At 38.5% G+C, this 26,353-nt stretch overlaps 1 protein-coding gene across 1 annotated transcript in view; it reads right to left on the reverse strand.

Annotated features, from left to right (window-relative positions):
• LOC138137725 (rho GTPase-activating protein 20-like) overlaps positions 1–26,353 on the reverse strand; it is a 76,039-nt gene that overhangs the window by 39,354 nt on the left and 10,332 nt on the right. Inside the window, exon 2 of the mRNA XM_069057251.1 lies at positions 14,071–14,423. Coding sequence (XP_068913352.1) covers positions 14,071–14,283 — 213 coding nt within the window. The 5' untranslated portion in view covers positions 14,284–14,423. The remainder of the gene's footprint in view (positions 1–14,070; positions 14,424–26,353) is intronic.

Here is a 26,353-nt window from a genome sequence, read left to right on the forward strand (position 1 = left end):
TTGTCAAGATTCTTGATATTGCATTTCATTACTTAGTAAGTTAATTTTATCACCTGTTTCTTTTTAAATTTTATTCTTTTTCCCCATAATGGCAAAAGTGTATTTATGAATACAGAAAAATACGCTTGTTTGAAAATCACACAAAAAATGTATGGGTGTTATTTAAAAAACCAAAATTGGTTGCCATAGCAGCGAAACAAAAGAAGATAGGAACAAACTAAAAAGACCAGATGATGCAGGATAATACACCAATCAACTTTTATATTAAACATTTTTTCATAATTTTTCAAATTAAAAAGTTACAGCCAATATTTGATACTTTTGTTCCACCCTGTATGTATTATGTTATTAGGAGCCAAAATGAAGTTTTATGTGCTGAGGCTGGTACTTTGGCTGCCGAACGAAGCTTTCAATATGTCAGATTCAGAAACGAATTTGTTAAAATTTGATTTAGGAGTTTCAAATAATTTAGCTAGTTTACATTATCTGCCGCTTGTCAGCGGAGATAATAACTTTATCTGCCGCTCGTCAGATGCCATGGCAATGAAGTGACACTTTAGCATTATCAGTCCAGTAGCATAATATTTTACTGGTTTTTGTTATCAAATTAATTTTTAAAAAATCAGAAATATTAGGAATATTGTTCTCATTTTGTTTCCCTTTAACATTTCTTTTTTAACATTTAGGCAATCGTCTATAACAGAAGTGGTTAAAAAAGTTCGTTGCTCAACAATGAAGAAAAAGATACTGTTAACGATCAACAAGTTTTTTCGATAAAAAATTAGCCAACAAGAATAGCAAACTCGTCTGTTTTTTTACAACAAATTGAAAATTATTGATTTAATTTTTACTTTAATTTCTTTATTGCTCTTTTTACGCGTGTACATTGCCCGTATATTATTGATCACTTATTCATTTGTTTTCTGTTGAATCTGATTCTTTCTTCTATTCCCTTTTAATTCCTTTTAGAAAGCAAAGCATATTTTCTTTCACATCCAATGTTCAATTCTTCAGAATTGATCTATACTTGAACCTTTCAACAACTCCTTTATCAACAATATCTTGCTTGTTTTAGTTCCTTATATTTTCCATGTCCATTCCTCGCATGGTGTTTTTCTTTTTCCCTCACGTTTCATTTAACACAAATACAAGAAAACTGCATTTTTTCCTCAATTTCGTATCGTCATAATCTCGTTCCAGAAGTCGCATGGAAACATTTTCTTTCTTATGATCTTCATGGTGTTTTCTTTATTTCATTTTCCTCATCTTTGTTCCTCATGTCCTCATCCCTTTTCCCTACTACTACCAGTTTATTAAGATGTCCAAATTCCGTAAGGCTCAACGAGAAGTACCTCTCTAACACCAGATTGCCCAAAACTACTGACTTTCTTTGTCCTCTAGGTACTCTCGCTCTACATATTTCTATTCTTCTGTCACTCCATATTTTACCACTGTCATAACTTCTCTTCCCAAATCAACTCTTTCAAGTACTACCTTTAAATATACAAACAATGAACACACTTCTCCTTGTTTGTTTATTTTTATTAGTAGAGTACACTAACGGTTAACTTTTTTGCCAAACCTTGCCGAAATGGGTTGCAACATAATTTTATATTCTTCACAAAGTACTCTACATTGAGCACAAATGCATCTTAACCAACTTTCCACATTCTTATTTTTATCCAAACTGAATAAATTCCTAATCCTTCCATATTCTACCTTCCCAAAAATTGTAGTAAAAAAGTCAAATTCTTCACAGTAAGAGTGCACTAAACACAGTTTCCTACAATCTCTTAATTCCTTGGTGGTGCTTATGGAGATTTTCGTAGTAGCTCCTTTTTGGACTCCCCCAAAGCACCACTTCGGGGCCCATTCTCTTCAGCCTTGGCTCGCAAAACCTCTCAGCATTTTCTTCACAACACCGGTGTCTCGAGTCGTCTCCATCCGAAGAAGGGAGTCCAGCTCCGACATTCCTGTGCGACGTCGCGGCTTTTATGCACGCCGGATCGCATCTTCGCGAGACAAATTGCTCGAAATCTTATCGACTCGTCGGATAATTGCCCAATCGATTTGGAAAGTGTCGACGGTTTTCTCTCCGGTTTTTACAACACAATCGAACTTAGCATATAATTGCCATTCATTCGGTCGTTGAAATAAAGTGTTAACAAGCACCGCGTCCGGATAATACGTGCTAACAATAACTAACGACTGTAGCACACTTAACAACGTTTTATTCGTGTTTTCTGAATAGGCACTTATTGTCAGCGGTGAAATTTCCTTGCGCGGGGACTTTTCTTTTCAACGTGGTGAAATTCGGAACAATGAGCTTTCCCGCGCCACCTGTTGCGCACCCTAGTAGGGGTCTATAGTCGGAGCTCGAAGCGCCGAGAGTTGCCTCTCGGGTCGCTCTTCGCGCAAGTAAGTCGTATTGGCGATTATTGATTCCAATTGGAATGGGAGTAAGAGAGCGACGAATTAATGAGTTCTAGTCGATAAAAATCTCACGTTCCCTGTGTTCTACTCCATAACTAAGTGTACGGAGCGCGCAATTATGTAGGTACTGGCAAGGCGAGTGAAATGACTAAAATGTGGGTTATGTTTCCAATTAAACGCCAAAAAGTGAATAATTCCAGTGGCAGTATCGCGAAAGTATAACATTTGCCTGAGTTAAACAGACTGTTAAGCAATATTTTAGCGTCCATTGAGATATTGAAAGTAAAAATGTGTTAGTAGTTCGCCAATTGCACGCTTATCACAACTGTCGGAAGTGAATTGTGTCGACGAGGAAAGTACTGCGTTCTAGTACTACCTCGTGTCGAATGGTTCCCACTTCTGATGCGCACACTTCTCCAAATTTTTGTTTTGGTCTGCATTGCCGAGCGGAAGTCGATCATCGATGCATGATAAAAACAGTACCAAATGAGCACAAAACACATGGGAAAGTCGATGTTCGCTTCGCTTTTTAACTCGTCGATTGGCCACATCGGCGTCCTTCTCTACCATTTCCTGATGATATCGTGGCGGAATCGTTACAGTGTGTGCACGCATTGTGTCAAAGTTAACTTCGTAATGAACTTCCGCTCTACATGGTCGCAGGTACGATAACCCGACCTTAGCGGCGACCTTTCGGAAGTCTGTCTCGTAGAAAAAAGTGACATTTCTTTCACCGTCAAAATTTCGGCGGACCTTGGAAACTAATTGTCGGATTCTTCCTCGGAAATGGGAACAATTACAGACCTCACCACCGCGTAAACTGCCGACTTGATGACTCTAAACAAGATCGTGCGCGGCCACATAATGCGAGGTAATGGACGTGGCCTTGGACTCGAGATCTCAGACGTTTGGATCTTTTGGGTGAAGCTTGGGAGGTTCATTTGGTACCAAGACTGTGTTTTTTGTCCAAAAGTTGTCATTAGTTGGGTCTAGCACCTCTATTATTATTATTTTCCCAGTGGGTAAAAGGGAAATTGTTCCTGGTAGTTAAGGGGCGAATAATAAGTCTTAGTGGTTAATAAATGTCAATTACGTGTTGTGGACATGATTCAGAAAGTCTCATCAGAACTTAAAGACTATGTGTTGTTGTATTCCATGAAGATGAGCATTTTAGAGAAACGAATTGAAGATGTACATTTAAGAAACTACAGATTATCTAAATCATAACCTTTCTAACGAAAAATTGTACAATTTAACTACTCTTCGAGGAACTAGCTCCACTGAACACTGAAGTGTCTGTCATTTTGGCAATTTCTAGAATTTTTGTCTGTCTGTTTCTATGTTTGAATCTACGTAACTCAAAAACTAATACATCGATATTATTCAAGCAAAGTTTGTTTGAAAGAGAAAATGTCTCATTCTGTTCTGCACTTTGTTTCGTCACGATATGGCTTCAGCAAGCTGCATAATAACGACAAATATGTGCCGAATATATCACGGATGCTGTGTAGCGAGCTCACCTCGTTTATTTGTTTTGTCCATTTTAAAGCGGCATATGATTGTGTCACCTCGCGTCTTTGTTTTTTACGTTGCTATCTTAAACATCAGAATTTCTAATTTAATTTTTTCTACAATGGTTCAATTGTTGACAGGGAACAGCTCAAGAAAACATTTACATATAATAATAAATAAATAAAAACTGCTTAAAAATATCTTCCTTAGAAATCTTCTAGGCAGTGTCAAAAGAAAATAAGAAGAAAACCTGAAAAAAGTGTAGATTTTCTTCATTGATGGGATATTTATGAGTTTATGACTTAGGAACAACTCTAATGAAGAAACTACAAGGCACAAATTCCGAACGACGAGAACGTCCACTGTGCTTTCTGATAATGGTCTCCCTACCTAAAGGTTTTCGTACCTTCAGAAAAAATACAACCACAACTAGAAGCTGTGCTTCAGACATGCAACAAAATGGCGGTAGCATTTGTGACTTCTTTGAAAGTTGTTATAGACCTAGATCTTTTAAAAATTGTCTATGGAGGAGTTGTAAATACGTTACAGAGATTTTGGAACAAGATATTCTCCGTATTTATGCAAAATGCTGCAAACTCTCATATTTCACCACAAGATGTCTCGATAAGATTGGAATTCAGGTAAGAACTGGCCTGCAAGAAGTCCAGATCTTGACCCTTTCACCTGACCTAAAAATAGAACCGAAAGTAACCTTGACAATTTAATTTTTTTTCTTGGACAGTGTGGTTATCGGGGATGGGTAATATTAGAAAAAATGCGACAGATTCCAGTGTATCGAATGTTCTCCGAGGGCGAGCTTCGCCGAGAAGTGTAGTGTTTATCCACATATTTGTGGTCATGGTAAGAGTGTAGTGACCAACACTGTTGTTTCCACTTGACCAAATCCTTTACTTTTATTGCTTGTCGAAGTTGAAATAAAATAAGTAACATAAATAATATAACCCACAAATTCTGCAACATGATCGATTAATCTGTCAATACGAGATATGCAACAATTTTTTAACCATTCCCAACGTAATAAAACGAACCGAACTTAGACATTGGCTAATCAATAAAATAAATTATATAACGTATAAAAATAAATAAATGGTCCCACAACCCACACGTGTAACAGTAGTTACACTGTAATATTCATAAACCCGGATGACGGACAGCGTGCAAATTTTGCATAATTTTTGGCATAAGGCCGAATAATCTGTTGGCAAATGTGCCAGATTAGAAATGATCAGTCATTAAGCATTTGTTGCGTCGGTGATGCAGCAATCCGACAAATGCAGGAATTAAATTAGTCTCGGCGTTATTAAATGTCAAAACTATCCTCCGATTAACCAATAACAAATTGCCACTTGGATTAATTTAATTTATTAGGAAACGATCCCGCAAATAACAGTCCGGTGCAAACTACGCCAACTTCAGATTAAATTATCTCGGCAATAGAACGCCCCTGAAAACACCGCACGCAATTAAGAATTTTCCACTCCGCAACCAATCGAATCATTATCGCACTTTTAATATTTGCATTAAATTCCGAACCGATTCGGTTTATTGGCAAATCGTGACGCATATTAAAATTAATAAACCGGGTCTGGGTTGTGTTATTGGGTGCAACGTGTGATAGGTGTGTTTTATTTATTGTTATGATTTTGTACGGCAGTAATATATTTTTGTAAAATTGTCGATTGCAATATCGTGTACGATATTCCCCCTTGTTCGATCATTATTGCATAACAGTACTCGCTCTGCAAGGTTAATGGAAATTATCTGAAATATCTGACGTTCATTTTTCCCGCGAGGGTCTTGTTCTTGTTTTTCTCTTATTTTGGACGCATTCCGTTCCTGGTGTACGGGACTTCAAAAGCCCCACTTGTTGTCAATCTGTGACTAATATGTCTGAACATGTTAATTACGAGGAGGCCACTTGAACCAGTGCGGGTTTCACAAAGCGCTACATTGTCACAAGTGGCTTGGGGTTAATCAGGAGCTGGATCTGTTAAAAGGCGCTTAAGTCGAGCTTTCTCAATTAATTTAATGCACCGATTCGAAAGTGACGCAATCTGAAATGCCCGATTTCGTCACATTTTTACTAATTAACTGAATGCTGCGCAGAGATCAAGTTTTTGATAACGAGGGAGTGTCTGTAACGGGTGTGCCAAAAAATTCTGATTTAACTTACAATCTGCCTTAATGTCTCAATTCTAACCTAATTCATCACATAACAAATGTCGTTTGGTTGGCCGCGAAAACATTTGCTTCCTGTCATTTTACCACATGACCTGAATTGACAATAAAATGACAGTAACAGAGATCGTGTTTGTGCTGTCGTTGCTATGGTATCAATTAGGCGAATACAATGTCGGCTTGTCATTTTATTATGAACACAAACAAGATTGTCAAGTAATATTTCTGGGAATTGAAATGAAGCTTTTATAAAAAATATCAGTCGTTCCAACAACGTCCTTATTGAATGATGATAGGCACAATCAGAGGGTCATTGTCAATATTGGAGACCCGAAAATTTTATCAAATACAGCTGTCACTTTATCAGAAACACGGAACGTCGAGCAATAAAAACGTGTTGATCTTTTTGTCTAAATCGGGACCGGCTTCGGTGCACACGTCTCATCGGACTGTCATTTTATCGTCAAACCTGTCAGATCAGGTAGACAGAAATGTGATATTTTGTTAGGAAAACGGCTTTGATTCTGGAGCTTCGAGCTGTCATTTCACTCGGTTCATCGTATAAATAAATATTACTGAAAGGAAACTGTGGCTAATTTTAATATAACGAGTGAGCAAAAAAAAGTACAGCCCACGTCTAATTCGGACGGTTTGTGGTTTCGGCGGAGGTGGTCTCGTGTTTTTTAATTTTAAGCATGACACATCGTGTAGACATCTAAATTTACATTAGGTACATCCTGTAATGCCTTCTTCTTGTTATTAATTTGAACTTGTTTAGCAAACTCGTAATTCAAAAAATATGTACAAAATAAAAAATAAGTGAGGAACCTCTAATAAATTGAAACATGAATAGCCGTAAAAATGCATTGCACTCGATAACTTATAATCTTACTGCGATTCAGTGGCGAACGCAACTTTTGTGCTTAAACTGTACATAGCATTTCTGCCCTCATGCGGAGGTATAGCGCAAAATTGAATGCAGGTGATTTTCACAAATGGTCTGAGGATATTAGGGTTTTAATATTCTGATGTAAATCGATTTCACCCTGTATAATAACTTTTTTTAAACTTAACAGCATGCTGTGCATTTTCATACAAATTATATTTTTCTCACTATAAAAACGCATAAAACAAATTGTAACATTCATTGTAACAGCGCAGCGAGGCAAATAATTATACGAGGGATAAAAAAACAGCGCTTTCGTCCCGTGGTGTAGATATATGCTATTTTTTGTAGAACATTTCTTTATTATTTATTAATTATTGATCACTTAATCGTAAAAGAAATGTGTGTAAAAAGACATAGCGAAATGGGGCACTTAAATTTTTCCCTTGTTCACAACATAACAATGATTGTAGCGTAACTGTAAATATTAATACGAAATAAATATAGGTATTCACTTTTGAATTGTATTGTCTTTTTTCAAGGATATTTTTAATTTTCTTGTTCACGCATTATGACAAATTATGCCAACGTAACAATTCCACAACTATAAATTAGCCTAGTTGGCTTTGCTTTTACTCCCAAGGGTGTAAACTGCTACTTTACTCCCTCTTTAAAAAAAAACAATTGTTGATTTGTGACTACACACCATTAGCAGAAAAATATAAATAAATAACTATTATCACTTTCAAGCATTTCAAATTGGTTTTTACACACGTGCAAAAATTCGGGAAGGTTTCGTAACACAGCAAAGGTGATTTCGGTTAAACTGGAAGTATTACAGGTGAACGTCTGTTCAAAAAACAGCAAATTAAACCCAAACAAACAAGTTTCATATTTCCATTTAAAAATTTACCGACATTATCCGCCTTAGCACAACCTCAAAACGTGGCTGCGAAACTGAGCCGGGTTCACATACGCAAACAACCTTCCGACATGTTTGCTTCTCGAACCCACCGTGCTGAAAAAATCCGACGACCGGTGACGTTTAAAACGCGAGTTGGTGTTACTCCGAGCGAAACAAAAATAATAATAATAATAATAGCATTAGTGTGCTCAGCTGGCCCCATTTTTGCCTCCTCGCACGTTAACGAACGTTTCGTTTTCAATTTCTCGGGCGGCGACAATCAACTTTTTTCCGTCTAATGGCGTCCACAACGGAGACGACTTTCTTTTGTTTACTGTCACGTGCCGCTTTTTCAGCGGGGCGAACTTCACCGGCAGCATCTGCGGTCGGAACGGTTTTCCATCTGGTAGTTTGTTGGTGTGTCTGGTCCGCGGGGTCCTCCGACTCGTTCATTCTTTTGTCCGTTGCTTTTTTCGCAATCACGTTTTTTACCGTGGAATCGAAAATTGCCCCGGCAAAAATGGTCAGTCCCGTTCGGTCTGATCTGCCTCTCTATTTGATGCTACTATCACTTCAATTAATGGCGGCTGTATAAAAACAAAACGCCGAGGAAGCACTACAAAGGTATTTTATATCCGAGCGGGACGGAACCGTTATGTAACATTCCGAAGGCACGAGTAACTAATCGTTAAGTGTATCAACAATAAACAGATGACAAACGGGGTCGGATGTCGTGTGGCCTTTCACACTTGGTCCGGCCTAAAAGCCGTCAATCTTCGAGAACGGCGGACGTCTTGCTTTGCCAGGATGTAATGGTCTAGTTTTTAAAAAATTCTAAGATGTTCCACAACACTGATTTTTACTCGAGACGGGAACAAGCTGTTCTTAATTATTTTTCTCTTGGCAAAACTGAGTAAATCATGCTACAGTATCTTCCTTTCAAAAATATGTTTTTTTTTTGTATGAATTAACTTTCTTGCATCTATTCCAATACCAAATCTTCACAAATTTACACATACAGGGTGTTAGTAAATGGTTAGAAATAAATTTCAGGGTGAATTCCTTACGAAAAATGTGGCTTAAAACCTAAATAAAGTTTTTCGTTACAATGAGTAGTTTTCTCAAAAAAAAAATGTTGTCCACTGTTGGAGAATTTCTCTAATTAGTTCATTTGTCTGCCTAAAATCGCATTAGTTTTGAATTTTTTTTTTTTAAATTCAACGTTCCACGTTTAAATTTTTTCTTTAAACCATTATTATTTTGCAGTACATATTTCAAAAAAAATACGGATATGCCAGAATACATTTGTTTTTCTTTTTTTCTTTTTTTGAGAAAACTACTCATTTTAACGAAAAACTTTATTTAGGTTTTGAGCCACATTTTTCATAAGGAATTCACCCCGAAAATTTATTCCCAACCATTTACTAACACCCTGTATAGTGTGTTGCACGAACTAAGGTAGTAGTTATTAAGAAGGCCAAAGTTATACCACCCTAACAGACCTACACTGAACTAGAAGAAAATCATGACGTTAACATTTAAAAACTTGAAAAAAATTATAGTAAAGTAAGATAATTTGGAACAACTTTTCAAAAAATTAGCACAAAATAGCAATACGATAAGACAAAGACAAAATGATAATATGTATTTGCTAGTCTGATGAATAGTAACAAGGACTCCTACAAAATACAAACAAAATACTAGAATATGGGGTGAAAAAATAATTAAAAACGAAAGAGATGAGTTTCTTGAAAATGAAGTGAAAAACAAGATTTGAGTATAAAAACAAGACAAAACAAAAATACATTTCAGATAAACATATTTAGATAGACTGAGAATAAATAAAGAGTCAAAATGACATCAACTAGACAAATAAAAAGTATTAAAAAGAAGCAGAAAGTAGGAAAAGAGAAGTACTGAATTAACAAAAGAATTGAAAATGAATAGAAATTAAAAATAAATGAAAAACACAATTACTAGGTATAGCACGATTTAAGGTGCAACTATGGAAGACAGAAATGTTGATAATTACACTATGTAACAATTTTTTTTGTGGCTGCGTTATAAGTATTATTTCTTAATAATTGATATAATCAAAAGTAACGGGTATCTAAAAATAAAACTATCAAGAGCTCCGTGGAAAAAATGCGAATCGAGGACGTAGGTGCTTCATACTATCATAATTTAGTCAAGTAACATGCCCTGAATTTGTGTCAAAATTATCAAAACCCTCGCTAAACTTTGTAAAAATAGGGAATAAAACTAGAAGTACATATTTTAAGGTATTCATGGTGAATGTGATTTTTTTCTATTATTGTTAGGGAGAAAAGTTCTTGATTCATTCTCCACAATCTCAACCGCATCGTCAATTTCTGGAGTACGTTTTGTCCTTCCGCCACTCCTTTTTCTTATTACGAAATTGTTTATCAACGCCAACTTGTGACAACTGAAGTTGAAACTCTTGCAAACAATGTTGCAGTGAATGGGACAACTCATCGTTGACCTTACGACCGTTGAGAAAATAATTTCCATCATAAACGCTTTTTGCTCAGTTGAGTAAATCATTTTAGTTTTGAAAAAAACCGTTTCTATGAAAAACGCGACAAAGGGTGTAAAACAATGATACAGACGCATACACAAAACTTGAGGTCAAAAACTTAACGCCTGATAAAAATTGGTTTGTGTAAACAGAAACTCAGTTACGCGACCTCCACATTTTTCGACGTTGAAAGTCAAAAATTTCTCGTAACTGTTCAATGAAAATTTCCCGCTGCATCATAACTCATCCAAGCGAGAAGAAATTTGCTAAATCGATGTCGTCTCTCGGCAGCGTGATTTTCAGCAACCTTCGTATATAAATTACCCTATCAATTACGCTATCCAAAAGCCATCTTTCACGAGAGGAACGTGACCGTCGAACAAAGAAAGCATATGTAAAATTACACGTGATGTTGCAATTCTAATTAATTCCATCATTTGTAATAACCGCATTGCATTTCTCCCGCGCCGGACTCCGACTCCGGTTGCGACAGCGACTCCGGTCAGCGTTGTTAGTGGCACGCCGCGCCAACATTTATTTATTAATTTCCGACGATTACGTGAGTTTATTGGACGAAATTCGACTCGGTATCGGATCGATTGGCCTGATTTACAGCTTTCAATCGTAAAATTCGTTTTGCTCCCGTTGTGTTCAACGCGCTAATCGTAAAAATGGACATAACGAGCCGCCTCCGGCCACCTCACAGCACAATCCTACGTAATCTTATTAGCGCAGTCTTCTCCACCGACACGATCAATCGCGAAAGATTTAGTAGGAGTGTGGAACTGCTGTTGGGGCTTATAGGCGAACGCATCAAAGGCTTGTTTGCGTTCCACCTCATTTATCCGATTCATTACACCGGAGTTTACGGTCAAACATGCTCCGGGTTGCATATGCACCACGACAGTGGCGGCGCCACAATTCGCACAAATCACTCCGAACACAACAAATATTCGAGATCTTGTCACGTCACAACTCCTGCACCTTCAAAACGTCCTCAAACATTTATTTATTTATGAATTATTCCAAACAGTATTAATTTTTCATCCGCTTAAAAGATGTTGCAACAAATGAATCTCCATCTTGCTTGCAAGGCAAATCAAAGCCATTTGAATAACGCATAATGAACGCCTCCACAAATTCTAAAAAATCCCGTAACATAACTAGGAACTATTGAAAAAAAATCATATTTTGCAGTAGTGGCGCAGGAACACGTCATGGTACCAACCCGAGCTACATTTTTCTCCGCACCTTGCCGATACCATTTGCATTGTGTTTGCTAACGAGTTCTGGATCGGAAGTCGGCATTTTCCTTTCTGTCAAAGGCCAAAACTGCAGCAAACCGCGACGGAAACTCAGACTTCCTATTATTTGCGCGTTCAAAGTCGTCATACTAGCATGCATGAGTGGAGAACACTGACGCTCATCGTGTTCGAAGGTAGTTCTTCGACAAAACGAGGTCATACACTATGCAGGATTTAAATTACACTGCTGACAACAAAAAGACGCGCCTTTTTCTAAAAACTAGTCGACTCTCCAGATATGACGAGATCATTATACCGAGTAAAAAAAAACCGTAACGTGCGACGTAATTGACGCTATAAATATGAGACCGCAAGGAAGACGTCCTTTTTCTTCACTTTACCAGTTACACAAATTAAGTTCGATCGGTGTAATCGCCGCAATTTGAATTGAACCATAACGAAACGCTAGTAGGTCATTACTATTCTTCGGCCGGCTTACTGTTACATGCCTTTGATGAATTCTACAATGGAACAGGACGAGAAACCGTCACTCTTCGTCACTTCAATTATTTAAATACCTCGGTTTCCATGAAATCGCAATTTTCCTAACAAAATCGTGACTAAATTGTTACCAAATTGATTTATTACGGTTGTTGTCTTTGTAGTATTGTACTCACTGACCAAGGAGGTCTTATTTGGAACGGTGAATGACAAATGTCGCCATTAAAGAGCTTAATTGCGGCGCGTTTCTAGATTAAACCACGTCCGAGTGGCAATTTGCAACTGGTAGAGAAAATCGACACCGAAAAATTAACCAATTGTAGCAGCCACCAGTAATGCAGGTCGCGTTAGAATCATCGAAAGGAAGGAGCCTGATGCTCACGCGAGTTGAGTGAACTCGTTGCAGTAGCTGAAAAAACAAAACAACGAGGGCTGTTAACCCGGAGTTTTCCGGCGGTGACAGCAATTCGTTACCCGGAGGCGCTAGTTATCTGATTCTTCATCGATTCTGAGTGACGCACCGAGATGGTTAGCATATCTAACGAGGAAATGTCATCGAGATTTTTCCCTCCTGTGAAAGGTATCTGAGAGATGCAAATTTCGGGGCGTGTTAATTCCGTTCCACCACCGCACGTTTCTTCGATCTGATAAAAAATTCAATTGCTCAATGGCGAAATTATTAATTATCGTGAAAGCTCATGTCCATTTCAGGAAAAAGCGTGAAGGGGCTTGGCAACGTTTAAAATTGATAGCAGGAATTGTTTCAGAGAGCAGATTAGGCAGGAGAGGTCCGTTCTCCAATAAGGAAAGAGGAGAAAGGAAGTTGCGACCGACCGGAAAACTTCAAACAAAATTGGAAGTACCTACGTGAAGCTCTCATCTGGAATTTTATTCGCGACTAATTTTCACGTTTTATTTGTCAAGTAAATCTCGAAAGAAGTTTTGGGTGAAATACGCGATTTCAAATTTTAGCGTGCCGCAAGGGTCATCATAGGGACCACTTCTTTCAGAAAGTTTCAGAAAGCAAAGGAGTTTTCCGCGAACAGGAGTCCAAATTGCGAGTAAAATGTTTGCGGTCGGGGTATTTAATGTGTCAAGTGTCAAATGGCAACCTCATAAACCTGCCATAAAAGCAAATGCGTCGCGCGATATGCATAAAACGAGCAGTGGCGATGAAAACGGTTTGAAAATAACCCAAAACCACTTAAAATTTAATGGTGCGAGCAAAGTGACACAATAAAAAGATGAATAAACGGCATCCCATATGGTTGCCAAACTGCTGGTCCGGTGCGATAAATTACCATTCTTGCCGTACGATCGGACATTAACGGAAACCAATAAAAATTGGATTTTGCCAGCCATTTGAATTAATTAACGCTTCGCCAACAAAATGGCCGTAAATCATCCCGAATCCTCCATTTAATGCGGCGGAGTCGGCAATCCGGCGAGATCTTTTCAAAAACTTGTAACTGTTTTAAATTACCGTTTTATTTTTCCTTTGGTCGAGCCAGTCTTTTAATAACGTATAAGTAGAACTGTATTTTTTGTCGCAATTAAAGTGTCTCGATAAAATGTGATAAATTCAAATGATTTGAAAAAATTTCGCGGCATTCTGGAAAATAAAATCGCAGAGATCCCACGTTACAACTCGCCATCATGTTTTATTTATTTTCTTCATATTTCTATAGAAACTAGTTTGTCTGTCTCTCGGTGCGAAATTTGTAATGGTAATGGTAAAATGTTTATAAATACAAACGCGCGACTCTAATTACCGACGCTGAATTCGAGAAATGTCCGACCGGCTCGTGTGTTCTCCTCACGGCTACCCTCGAGACCCAATTCTGTTAATTACCTCTTTGAGTCCGTCCAAACGTCCCAAACTCCTCGCCTGTCTCAATCCGGATTCCGCCGCTCTTCGTCCTTTTTTCCTCCTCTCCAGCAGTCTGGGCTTTCGGGGCGTTACTGGTTCGTTATCTTCCGGATCGGAGTGGACCTCCGGACAGTGATAAGTGTGCCTCCTCCGCGACGAAGGACTCGTGATTCGCGTTATTAGGTTGTCGAACATCTTCGCTTCTCAGAAGTGGACGGTGGACATGTTGACCTTTCCGGTTTACCGAAACGTTTAGCGATCGATTGGTGTTTGTTTAGGGGCACGTGGTACCACCGAAGGCACGCTCTGTCCCTCCGCACCAACTAGACGACGACCTGGAATCAAATTCTTCATGTTAATACCGACCTCTCCGATTTACAATCGCTAATTGGTCTTTCATCAGCGACGCGTCTACTATCTCTAAGTCAACACAAATATCGCACTGGAACCAAAGTTGAACAACCTCGACTAGTCTCGAAAATTTTTTTATCAGTCCACCTTTTAGAGAAAGTTTGTGTTCTCCGACAATCGAAACAAACATTCAATCATGTCGCTTTGTACGGAATTGCGCAAGACCTACGTTTAGTTAACACCATTATTTGACAAGTGGGTGGCGCAGATCTGTTTGTTCAAAAAGAACAATACAGAACATGTTGAAACGAAGACCATCCAGATCCATTTCATGGACTTACGCAACTGGATGCCGCCTAATCGCCATGTAATCTATCCAGTATGCTTATTAAAAAGAGATTTTTATTGGTAATTGCACACCAAAACAACCATTCCCCAACTATTATCGTGATGATTTTATTCCCCGCCAAAAAAACGCATAATTGATTCGTTATTATGTCAAACAGAGCGCTTTTTTTCCACGAAAAATTACCACATCTTCGATTGTTGCAGGTGGTTGCGGCGCGCCGCAGGGTACACATCGAGGACCGTTGCTTAACAACACTCTTCCAGGAGGAATTTCGAAATTCGACAAAACGCACACTCATGATCGGAGAATGCGTCGGATAGCGTTTCGGTCATTACAATTAAATCTTCAGTAATGAGATAATCAAGTGCAATCGACCGGTGCGAATTTAGACCGACAATAATTACACCGTAATGGCGCGATAGTAGGACAACACAGTTTTTTGGCAGTCATTAAGACTGGTCTCGAGTGGGATTGGTCTGTTTTCGTGTCTTTGCGGGTGATGGTCTGGGAAAAAATTTTGAACAAGGCGAACCAAGACCTTTGGTCGCGTTTCGGCAACCAATTCAAATGGTTCCTGTTTGTTTGGCGTCTAAGAGGACAAATTGTTTGCCGATACCGTTCTAAACCTTGAAGAGGTATTTGCTCGCGGACCGGCCCATCAGACACCATCCGACCTAAGTATTTGCGCAAATAACAATTCCGGACACCGTTAAAGCTCAAACACTCGACTCTTCTTCGCTCGAGAGCATAAGGTATGCGTTACCATGGCACGTAATAAACTTTCTGGAAATATGTAACCGAAAACCCGTGTAGTCTCCATAACGGGATGATATTTACAACCGTGGCAGCCATTTTATCAAGTGTTTCGTGGTATATGACGTCCGTCCGTTTCTTCGTCCTTTTATATCTCGCCACCATAAAACATTTTCCGAACGCTCTTCTTCAGCCGGCGTCATTTTTATTCCGGTGTCGTTGGACTTTGCGCATTCCTCGCAGGACGATCGCTGCGCTTCCGGTCGACGAGGAGCGAATCGTAAACGCGACTGGTGCAAAAAGCGGAGAAACTGCACCAAAACTGCACAATTTGAGCAAGACCTGGCCGTTGCCAAAATTTTCGCGCAAGCCAAGTCCCACAAGTTCTCAAGAGGATTTTGGGTCTCCTCCAAACATAAACTAGAGTCGGTCAAAATTTTTCTCTGGAGCTTCCCCATATCTCAAAAACTCTTCTTTGTTGATCTCTGATCCTTCCTGTGTGTTACGCGATCTCGAAACTGGTAGTGGTTGGCTGACAAGCCAAGGCGTTATAATTATCGTGTTCCTGTTATTATTTTTTTATTTACTCCCCGCTTTATCTGTGTAACGTGAGATTATCGTGTCGCTCGAACAACACGCCAACAATTTTTCTGAAAACACGGAATATAAATATGTTAGTTATGTGGTGTTGCCTTGAACGAGGGAAGTGCCTCAATTAAGAATTATGATAATTTCATGGCAGATTCTCGCCGTCGATGACGAAGCGAAGGACGATCTGGAAACAGTCGGTTGGCCAAAGCGACACCTTTCCAGTCCATTAGTACCAACCAGTATGGCGTGACGCACCAAGCGGATTTGACTGTCAAAATTTGAAACATTGATTCGTCCGAAATGCGGTCTTGAAAACGCCTCTTATCGGATTGTTGATCTGTTGCACCTCCTCTGTCATGTCGGAACGTTTATTTTTCGTGTTTTCATATTCGGACCAGTTTGTAAATGTATTAGTCGTAAATCTGGCCGGTACGACGTGCGGGAAAGCGCCGGCCCAAACGGTGCGCCTTGCGGCACTCCCCCAATTAAATTCTTAAGTTTGGAATGGAAACCAAATGTGCGATTTTAATGAAGAACAGATAAACGGCAACGGTCGACAAGCTCCAAACATTCCCCGCAAAATCTTAATAAGGTGGTCGGTGCGAAAAAAGCAAGACCGCGACGTCTCGAATGGGGCAGATAAGAGCGTTATGGACCTCCAAATATAAGACGCGAAGATCTTAACATAATATTTACAAAGCCGTAATCTTAATCGAATCTGGTGGATGAGAGGGACACGGGCCGTACAAGACCCAGCGGTACCAGATAAGTGGGTAATGGTTCTTCAAACAATCGCTCGAGATAAAACTCCCACAAGACGGAACCCGCGGGTTCCTTGACCCTTGAAAACTCCGTTTTCCCGGCGAAAGAAGAAGAGACTTCGACGGCCGATAAGGAGAGGAACCGCCTTTTTCGGACACGGTTTCACCAAAAGAAAAAAGCGACCGGCGAAGCCGCCCAAAACCGGACCTGTGCCCACAGCTGCGACTATTTTCGAAGGTGTGAATAGTGTGTTGTGTTGAGCAAATAACGTAATAATATTTTTAGAACAATGGCGAGTACCGAGAGCGACGCCAAGTGAGTTATTAATAAGCGGCTACGCGAGCCACCGACGCAACATCGACCGTTCATTCATTTCCAGAACTGTATATTTTTTTATTCGCGCAGGAGAATCACATCAAATTTCAAAAATAACATTGTTACGAGCTGAAGAAGTCCTCGAGATGTACTGTAAATATTGGTGGGCCAAGCGTACCACCCTGTGGTGGTTCTTGAAACGTTATTCTTGAGTGTTCGACAGTCAACAATGCTCTTTGGTCTTTCTTGTAGACGACACAAAAAATACCCAGAGGTTTTTGGGTTCTTCTAGAATTCTGGTGTCACATCCCGAGACCAATTATTTTTCGTCTTCGGTTTCTTCTGAATGGAAGCGCTTGTGCACTTTTCGACAATATTTACGTCAGACCATCGCACGACCGCCGATTACCATCGACAATTTACCGAGCCGCAGTCCTGCACGTTGTCTGCCAGTTGTTCAAGGTTGAGAAAAAGGACGAAGCCATCTCGCGGACGTCACATAAAGAACACTTTATCTAACAGTTGCACCCACCTGCAACGATCATATTTTTCGAGCAACGCGCGAGATTAATCCGGAGGATGAAGGATGGTGGTGCGACCTTGGACGATTTGAATTTCAAATGAACGGTGGACGTGACATTTTTTATGCGTAATTCACGTAGAATTTCTCAATCCATTGTAACGCAACGACACTGTTTATTATCTCGGACACCATCTGAACCCGGTTTTTAGGATGGTCGATCGTCGACGATTACGCCACCTTGTTGGTATGTGCCGAAGAATTTTTTCTATCGGATCGGAATAAGTACGCGATCCTCGAGGGGAAAAACCTGCACGGTGCAAGCCGCGTTATGCTCTGGCGATTGTGGAATATGCAACGATATGCACTTTATCTCGAGCCCTCATCAGCCACCGATCTGCACCCGCTTGATCGATGTCCTTCCGTTATCGACCAAGACCTGAAACCGTCACTCGTTTTTCCTATGATCATGTAAATTCATAAAATTTCACCTTTCGCTGACCATTTTTACTTTTATTCTTCTAATCAATTCTGTGTCGTCGTAAATAGATACACAGAATTATTTTTAACTTGGAGAGCGAAAATTAGCATTGCGACCTTGGATTATGGCACTTCTTTGTCGACAAACTAACCTTGATGGTCTTCATGGAAGGAATTTTCAATGCGCACCAAAAAAATTCCTTCAAATTTTACGCGATCTCTGTTTCCACTGATTAATTGTAACACACCAAAAAATCTATTATTTACTCACATTTCAAGCCAAAAAAATCTTGTTTTTAGACCGTGACGTTACAATTTTCTGGGTTTTGTTCATTTTTGTTTGTTATTCAAATTTACGGTTTCACAATAAGTGTAATCAACTTTAATTAATACGTTCGTTGGTTAACACAATACCATTAACCGAGACCAAGATGGTGGGAACATTTAATGCTTGAAATATGCTTTAATGAAGATAAAAGCCAAGTTATCGCTATTTTATTCCTTATACGGCTGTTTTAATTTAGTCTTTACTATTCTCTTCCACTTCTTAAGTGCCCCATCATTCCTTTATTGTTTTCTTTTCCACTTTTCTCTTTAACGCGCTGTAGTAGGCGTAGTATTTTTGTCGATTGTCTTCGCAGCTTAGACGATGTTGGCTTCCTTGACGCGTGACAGTTCTTGGTGTCATTTTCGCAAACGCTTTAAGCCTCTTAGGTTAAAAACGGCTTAAGCCCAACCTAGTTGGTCCCAATCCGAAAATGGCGTAAAAGTCAATATTGCCTCGTCAAACAGTCGAGCTGCGCCAAAAAACCGTTTACCCACCAAACAGTTAGTGTTTGTACAACAGAACGCCCGAAACAAAGTGGCCCAAGGACAACGAATCAAGGACAAACCGCGAATTACCCCCCCGGCCCGCCGCCACCCAGCCGATGTTGTCCATATCACGTCGTTACAGCAAACCCGAGCCATCACATTCTATTTTGAATAAATTTTATGAGCACACACATGTTCTCCTCGAGACTTGTCCTGCCGGCGGCGGAGCTGCCTCTGAATCAGGATGACCGGAGTTCCACGGCTGGCTCGATCCAAACACCGAAGATATGACACGCAACTCCTCACTACATTCCATTGTAACAGCCACTTAGGAGTCCGGTGCACGTTCTGCGGTCGTCTGTCTCATCTTCGGCGGCGAAATTTCGCCTTGGTCCCATTCAAAAAGATAACGGGAGAGGGACAAAAACGCCACCGGATCAATGCGTTTCGGAATTGCTTCATTACGGGCCGGAGGAGCAGATCTAATTTTTAATATCGACGTTCGGTACCCAGTGACCGTGTCTTTCGGAGAAGGATAATCCTCGGACAAAAAGACCCAAGAAAAACACTTAATAACGTCGGAATCGACGGGACTGGAAGGCCCCCGACTCTCCGACTGTAATAAATAATCAACTTAAAATTAGGGTCCGTGTTCTTGGTAATACGTTTTTTATCGGGCGAACGATGCCCTCCGTTCGATTTAACCAAGGAGCTTACACCGACCATCATTATTTATTAGACGAAGCCGGAATCCTGCATTCATCCGGGGAGCTGGTGCTTAATAAGAGACCACTCGGACAACGAGCCTGCCCGAATGATGATTGATCTGAAGAAAACTGCTCAAAAACTATTCATCCTAGTCTGTGCCGTCTAAATTAGTTGAAACTGTTACGGCTCGAGGTTACTCGAGCTAATCAAAATAGAAGAAGTCATTGTCATTCTACAAACCTCAATTTACTCGGAAGAACAGTACTAAAATACAGACTCGTCGAAATAGGGACGACGCATCTAACGGATGGTTGTGTGAACAGAAGGAAAAATTTTGAACTGCTACACTTCTCGTTTGTCAAAAATCGGTCAGTTTTTTGACTAGCAATTCTAGGTGGTCCAGTCGTAAAGTCTGAAGCTACTGAACCGTGAACACCTCGAGTTTTTCTACTTTTTTGACCAGTCTCGACAGAAATCAATATGACGACTACAGACCAAGTGAAAAAAATCTAACTGCTACTTGTTGGTTTCGAGTTTAATTTAATTTTGCTCACAATGACGCAGTGCAACTAACTACCGTTGTTTGGTGTTCTGTTTTGGATGAATTGCTTTTTCCACAAAATCAGTTGTGTTGTTGTATTGTCAAACATTTCTGTTCTCGATGACACGAAAAATTTGACAAAAAAGCTTGACTTTTTTTTGGGAGAGTAATTCGAAGGGAACACAGTCCACCAAACAAAAGAACTGCATCTCATTTGCAACATGAAGTAAGGTCATTTGCAAATCCGTTTTTAAGGAATTCTAAAAACGGGCCAACAATTCTTCAAATTTTTCAAAAAAATTTCAAATTGAATTTATATGATGGAATTTTAACAATGTTGCAAAATTCAGGTCTCAATCATGCTGTGATTGTGGTTCAAGTCGTATTTTGTAAGATTTTCCGATTTATGATAGATACCGAGCATTTTTTTTTTTTTTCCAAAAATTTTAGAGTTATGGTTTTTTATTTTTTGTGATTTCCAAAAAAATAATGATTAAAGTGAGGTTATATACATACATATCAACGAAAAAGATGACCTGGGTTTATATACAAGAGAGAAAAAAGGATGATTTGCTTGACCACATTTTTTTGAACACTTATCATATTATTATATCTCTCGAAAAGGACCAAAAATTCTGCAAATTTTGGAAAAATAATATAAAAGTTGGACCAACTACACACGATAGTAATGACCATTTGAGACCTTTCAAGAGACATCGAATTGTGTTTTTCAAAAAATTCCGCATCTCAAAAAACACCAAAAATTCTGTAAAACATTTTTAAAAACGTAATACGCCAAGAATGAAAAATTTGATACATAGTTCTAGAATCAGATCGGCACCTCACTCGATATAGTTTCAATAAATAACTTACTTTGAAAAAATATATACATATGTAAGAGCTAAAATACAGGGTAATTCACGAATAGTGTCTGATTTATTTACAAAAATATAATTATTTTGACACTTTTGATTGACACTATTGTTTCATTTTTCTGAAATCGGATTATTATGATCCCAAAATTTTAATCAAATTGAAAAACAGCGACAAATTCTTTGAGAGAGTAATTTATGTTGCAGGAATAAAGGTGCTAAATCAGACAATATTCGTGACTCACCTTGTATAGTAAAATTTCATTTGACTTCAGTCAGAATAGGATAATCTAAATCTTATTTCCTCATCGAAACTATCTACTCTAAATTTTTCGAAAAATATTTACAAAATACGAGAAACAAACAAATATTTAAACTGATTCCAAAAATATAAACATCTGAAAGTGTATGATGCCAAAGGTCCCATTTCGACCATACTAATTTAAACAACAACTGTTAAATAAGTGATAACTTCAAACTAGTTGAAATGGCAACGAGATAACAGCATGGCGATCAGCATTAGCAGCGTAATAATCAAATTACGATAATTCCCTTTGCATCGAATAACCACCTGACGATGCCTTCTTAATTGGCGAAACGCCTCGACATCGCCGTTTTCAACAAGCAAAGTAGAAGCTATTCTGAGTTTACACGCTCAGATAATTTGCGCAAATCAAAGTGCAAATCAAAAAACAGGCAAAAATATTTTGCCTGTTTGTTGCAAACATTACGACGTGTTCAAACCTGTTAAGCGTCAACGTTGTAAAAACGTAACACTTTATAAACAATTTTTACATATGGTGTTACGATTCCAGTATAGTTATTTACGAAATGATTGCGAGAAGACATTTTTCGCGCATGAACGCATTATTTGAGGCACGAGCGACGAAGGAGCGAGTGCTTCATTTGCGCGAATGTGCCGAATACATGCATCGAAGTTCGTGCAATTTTTGAAACGAACATTGTCTGATTTGTCGTATACCCTTTGTGAATAAGATGGTGCTTGTCCATGCACTTGCCAACATGTCAATCGAATTAATAGCGATTTATTTTCACTCTTTCGAAATTTTCAAAAATCATTCGCACCAATGCGCGCACTACAAATGGTAGTGAGTTCAAAAAATGTTTGTTGGTTGTTGTTGATAACGATTTGAATTATTTAAATTTAATTTTTGTGGGTGATTTCATTGACTTGTATTTTTTTATACAAGGTGTACTACAATCGACAGTAGCAGAAACTCGTTATTTTGCATTCAAAGACCACAGAAGGTTCCTCCAAGATGGCTAAAAAAATTTCCAACCAAAGAGAGTGTGTGAATGGTTGAAAAATTTGTACTTTTGCAGAAATTGATCGCCTAAACCGATCGGTGCAAATTATGTGAGTGTGTAATCCAGCACTGGACCCGAAAGTCGACAAAGAATCTCTCCGGTGGCCCCTTCCGGGCCTTCGGACTGACTAAGCAGAATCGATTCGGCCATTATGCGGAGTTACTTTCAATTCGAGTGCGAATCAGTTAATCACGTGTCGAGTTAGGCGAGTTATTTGTGATGAATCTATAGAGAATTTCCGAAGACGTGGGTAGCATTTCTCCATAAGAGCTGGTTTGGCCTGTCGGCATCCGCTCCACATTACGACCACTAAGTCTGCGGCCTCCTGATTGCTGATTCTATGACGGTGTACTTGATCAGTCGTCATTATCTCCCACTTGTTTGCAAACGGCTCTTTTAAATACTTGGAGCGAAGCTGAGGAAGCGTATCCGTCAAAAAGCGCAGATCGCATGTGGTGGGCAAGAAAAAACAACGGTCAAATGGCGTAATTGCATCCTCGACAGTTCCGAGAAGGACGCCGCAAGATGGAAATTACTGTTTTTCCAACAGAAAAACGAGACACGCCAACGAAGAAATTTCGAAAGGTCTGGAACAGTTCTGCGAGATCTGAATCAGGACTGACGGATCGACCGGAAATTAATCTTTAGCAGATCTGTCTCATAAAGTGGAAAGCCGATTAGTGACATCTGGTGCCGACAAAAAACGCCATAAATCAAGTTTTGCCACAGTAGAAAGTGCTCTATTTCCCATGAGTCGATGCAGATCCATGCAGATATCTATTCTATTAGCAAAGGTCATCAAAAATTAAAGATGAACAGCAAAATTGGTCTGCGCTTCGAGACAATCAGAGGTCGTTCGGGTTTAATTGTGGTGATGGATGGCGACCTCGCCGGTGATGTCTACACAAATATGCTAACAATACAGAGATTTTGAGGAATTTGTGTGATCCTGGGATAACAAAATCGACAGCTCATTACGCAACACGAAACTATTCATATTAATTAAAATGTAAATTGGAGATTTTTTGGAAAAGTCCTAATGGTGCCGAAGGATGTGAGTCATCCGCAGCATCATCGAATTGGCTGGAAATATCTTTGATGAAACTCGAGGAAGTGCAATAACTTCTGGAGTTCCATTGTGAGCTGAAGCGTTATGACTAAATAAATGTGAAGAGCGGAGGTCAATGAAACTTCTAATGGTAAATAAAGAAAAAGTTAATTTATGTACTGTAGGCTTGTTTTTCTAGGCGAGGAAAAAAATATGAATTTAGATGCAAACTTTATATACAATTTCTACTTTCAAAAAATTATGGATTTTTGGGTAAAAAATCTGATTCCTATAGTTTGGGAGCCAAGCTAGAGCTGGACAAAGGTCTGAATATCGAAACTGCCTCAAAAAAAAATAACAAGGTTGGAAAATAAATGTAAAATTTACTGTCGAATAAAACAATCTTCTTGGAAATTAAAATTTAAAAAAAATACATAAAGGCGGCCGAAATTTAAAAATTAAAAAATTAGCCATATTCTATTTCGTTTTATTATTATTTTTTTGCTTGGAATAAAGCTTATGATTTAGTATAGAAAATTCAGCATAAAACCAATTTGTATGCAGATGAGACAACACACTACAGAAGAAATTAATAGCAACACATGTAATTACGTGGCGATATTAGTAAAAAATTTACTATCTTCAGAACTGTTTCTCTCCTTCGGAGCTTGATCAACGACGGTTCTTATTGTGTTTTCGTACCCAACACTTAACTATCAATTTTCATTACATGAAGAGTTAATTGAGAAATCAAGAACCTGCCGTAAAGAAGTTCAAAGCTGAAATCTATTACAAATCTATGGGGCCCTCGTAAAAAATACTTTAGAAATGTTATTCTTCCAAACCATGATTGTCACGGGTTAAAATTTTAGCTTTTACAAAACTAAAATCAATTTGCCAACTCTTTCAAACTTCAAAGAACCTTTTTCTGCTAAGATATTTAACTACAAGATGAGGATCTTCTACCACTCCAATCACATCAGGACACCAAAGTAGTATCACTAGTTTTTCCTTTCAAAGTATTGGTCTATTTAATTCCAGAGTTTCTCCTATTCTCTTTTGAAGAACCATGGAATGGACTTCCGTCCAAAAATTACCATCTAAATCTGGTCCCACAGAAATGTTTCTTTTTTTTTCAACTGATTAAAAACCTTCCTGAATCTATTGAACTGAAGTGCAATGAAGGGCACTGAAGGGCCATCCTTTACAAAAAAATGACGAGAGGTCAAAATCGTTTCTTTAAGTGTTATTGGTAGTGATCACAATCACTTTAAGCTAATTTTTATACCCAAAGATCGTGAAATATATTGATCTCTATTGATTTACTCTTCCAAGGATTTCTGATGGTTGAAAAATTTGGACTATGGGGAAAATAATAGATTGTTTTCTATTTATATTCCTTTTCCCTTTCATTACTATTCTATAATCCTATAATCAACGACCTATGTATTTCTTTTGATCCTCTTCTCATTGCACATAATACGAGTACATACAGTGTATCCAAAAAGTCTGGAAACAGCAAACGCATAATTTTTGAAAAAAATCTAAAGACAGGTCAATTAGTGTTTTAAAAAAGCTTTCTGCTGATAGTGTCTGTTCGGTCTTTTCGATGACCTTGAAAAAGTTATTATGTCATTAAAAAAAAGTTTCTTATGTAAATTGAAAATTTTTTTGACCATCGGGTAGTCGATTAAAAGATCTATTAAAAGCGGTACCTAGTAAAAATGCGACGTTACCATTTAAAAAAACCTCTGATGACATCATAACTCTTTCAAGGTCATCGAAAACAGCAAACAGATACCATCAACAGAAAGCTTTTTGGAAACGCTGGTTCACCTGTTTTTGCGTTATTCTCGAAAATCATTTCTATTTTATTGGGATGTTTCCAAACTTTTTGGACACACTGTGTATGTAGTGTATATCTCAAATCAGCATTAATATTCATTTCTCTACTTGTACCCACTTTGTACCTTTTTCTCCTGTCTTGAAATTTTATTTCTTCAATTCCTTCTTCAAGAAATGCCTAACTTTTTTTCCTCAATTAGCCAAAACCTGTCATCTGTACTGTCGTTCTTCCTTCTAACTCATGTCAACTTCCATTTTCCTTGTCTTTTTTTCTGGGTGTCTCCTTAACTGTTAATTATTTCCTCCCCACAGGCTTGTGATTCTATTTCTACCTTTCTGACGTTACCCTCGAAACTTGTAGACTATTTATATGGTCTTTCCTATCTCGATCACATTCTACCTTCCTTGCGTTTTTATTCTTTCCACTTTCTATTTTTTTTTGTGTGTTTTTCACCTTGACTCTCTCCCAAATACTTATCATTCTCTTAGAATTTTATTTTTTTCGGTACAATCAGCCGAACAAGATGTGATAAGACTTTGCTTCCTAACCCATTCTCACCCCATATACGAATAGTGCTTTAATAATGTTCTTGTGGATGTGGTCGCTATGGTACTTGCACATAAGAAATCAGAAAAGTTAAGCTCATTTTCAGCCAATGAAATATCTCGGCTTTGAAATTTTGTTTTGATTATTTTGCCCAGAAAAGTGTCATTGAAAAAATGAATTTCTTTCTGATTTAAGTTTTCAAATACATACCTCCAAAACTGTTTACAGTGGGAGCCCACAGTTTCGATTTTTGCCGTCGACCAAGCTGCAGTTCCCATAAAAATATTCGAATAACATTCTGCATCGAGAAAATTGCAATAAAAACCGCAACAAAACGGCAAAAAAAAGGATAACCGAACCGTCCGAATCGCACGCAAAAGAAGCTTTGAAAATAAAAACAGGTTTCATGTTACGTGATTTTTTCGAAAACCACGTTATAAA

This window comes from Tenebrio molitor, chromosome 9, assembly GCF_963966145.1.
Source record: "Tenebrio molitor chromosome 9, icTenMoli1.1, whole genome shotgun sequence".
Taxonomy (NCBI): domain Eukaryota; kingdom Metazoa; phylum Arthropoda; class Insecta; order Coleoptera; family Tenebrionidae; genus Tenebrio; species Tenebrio molitor.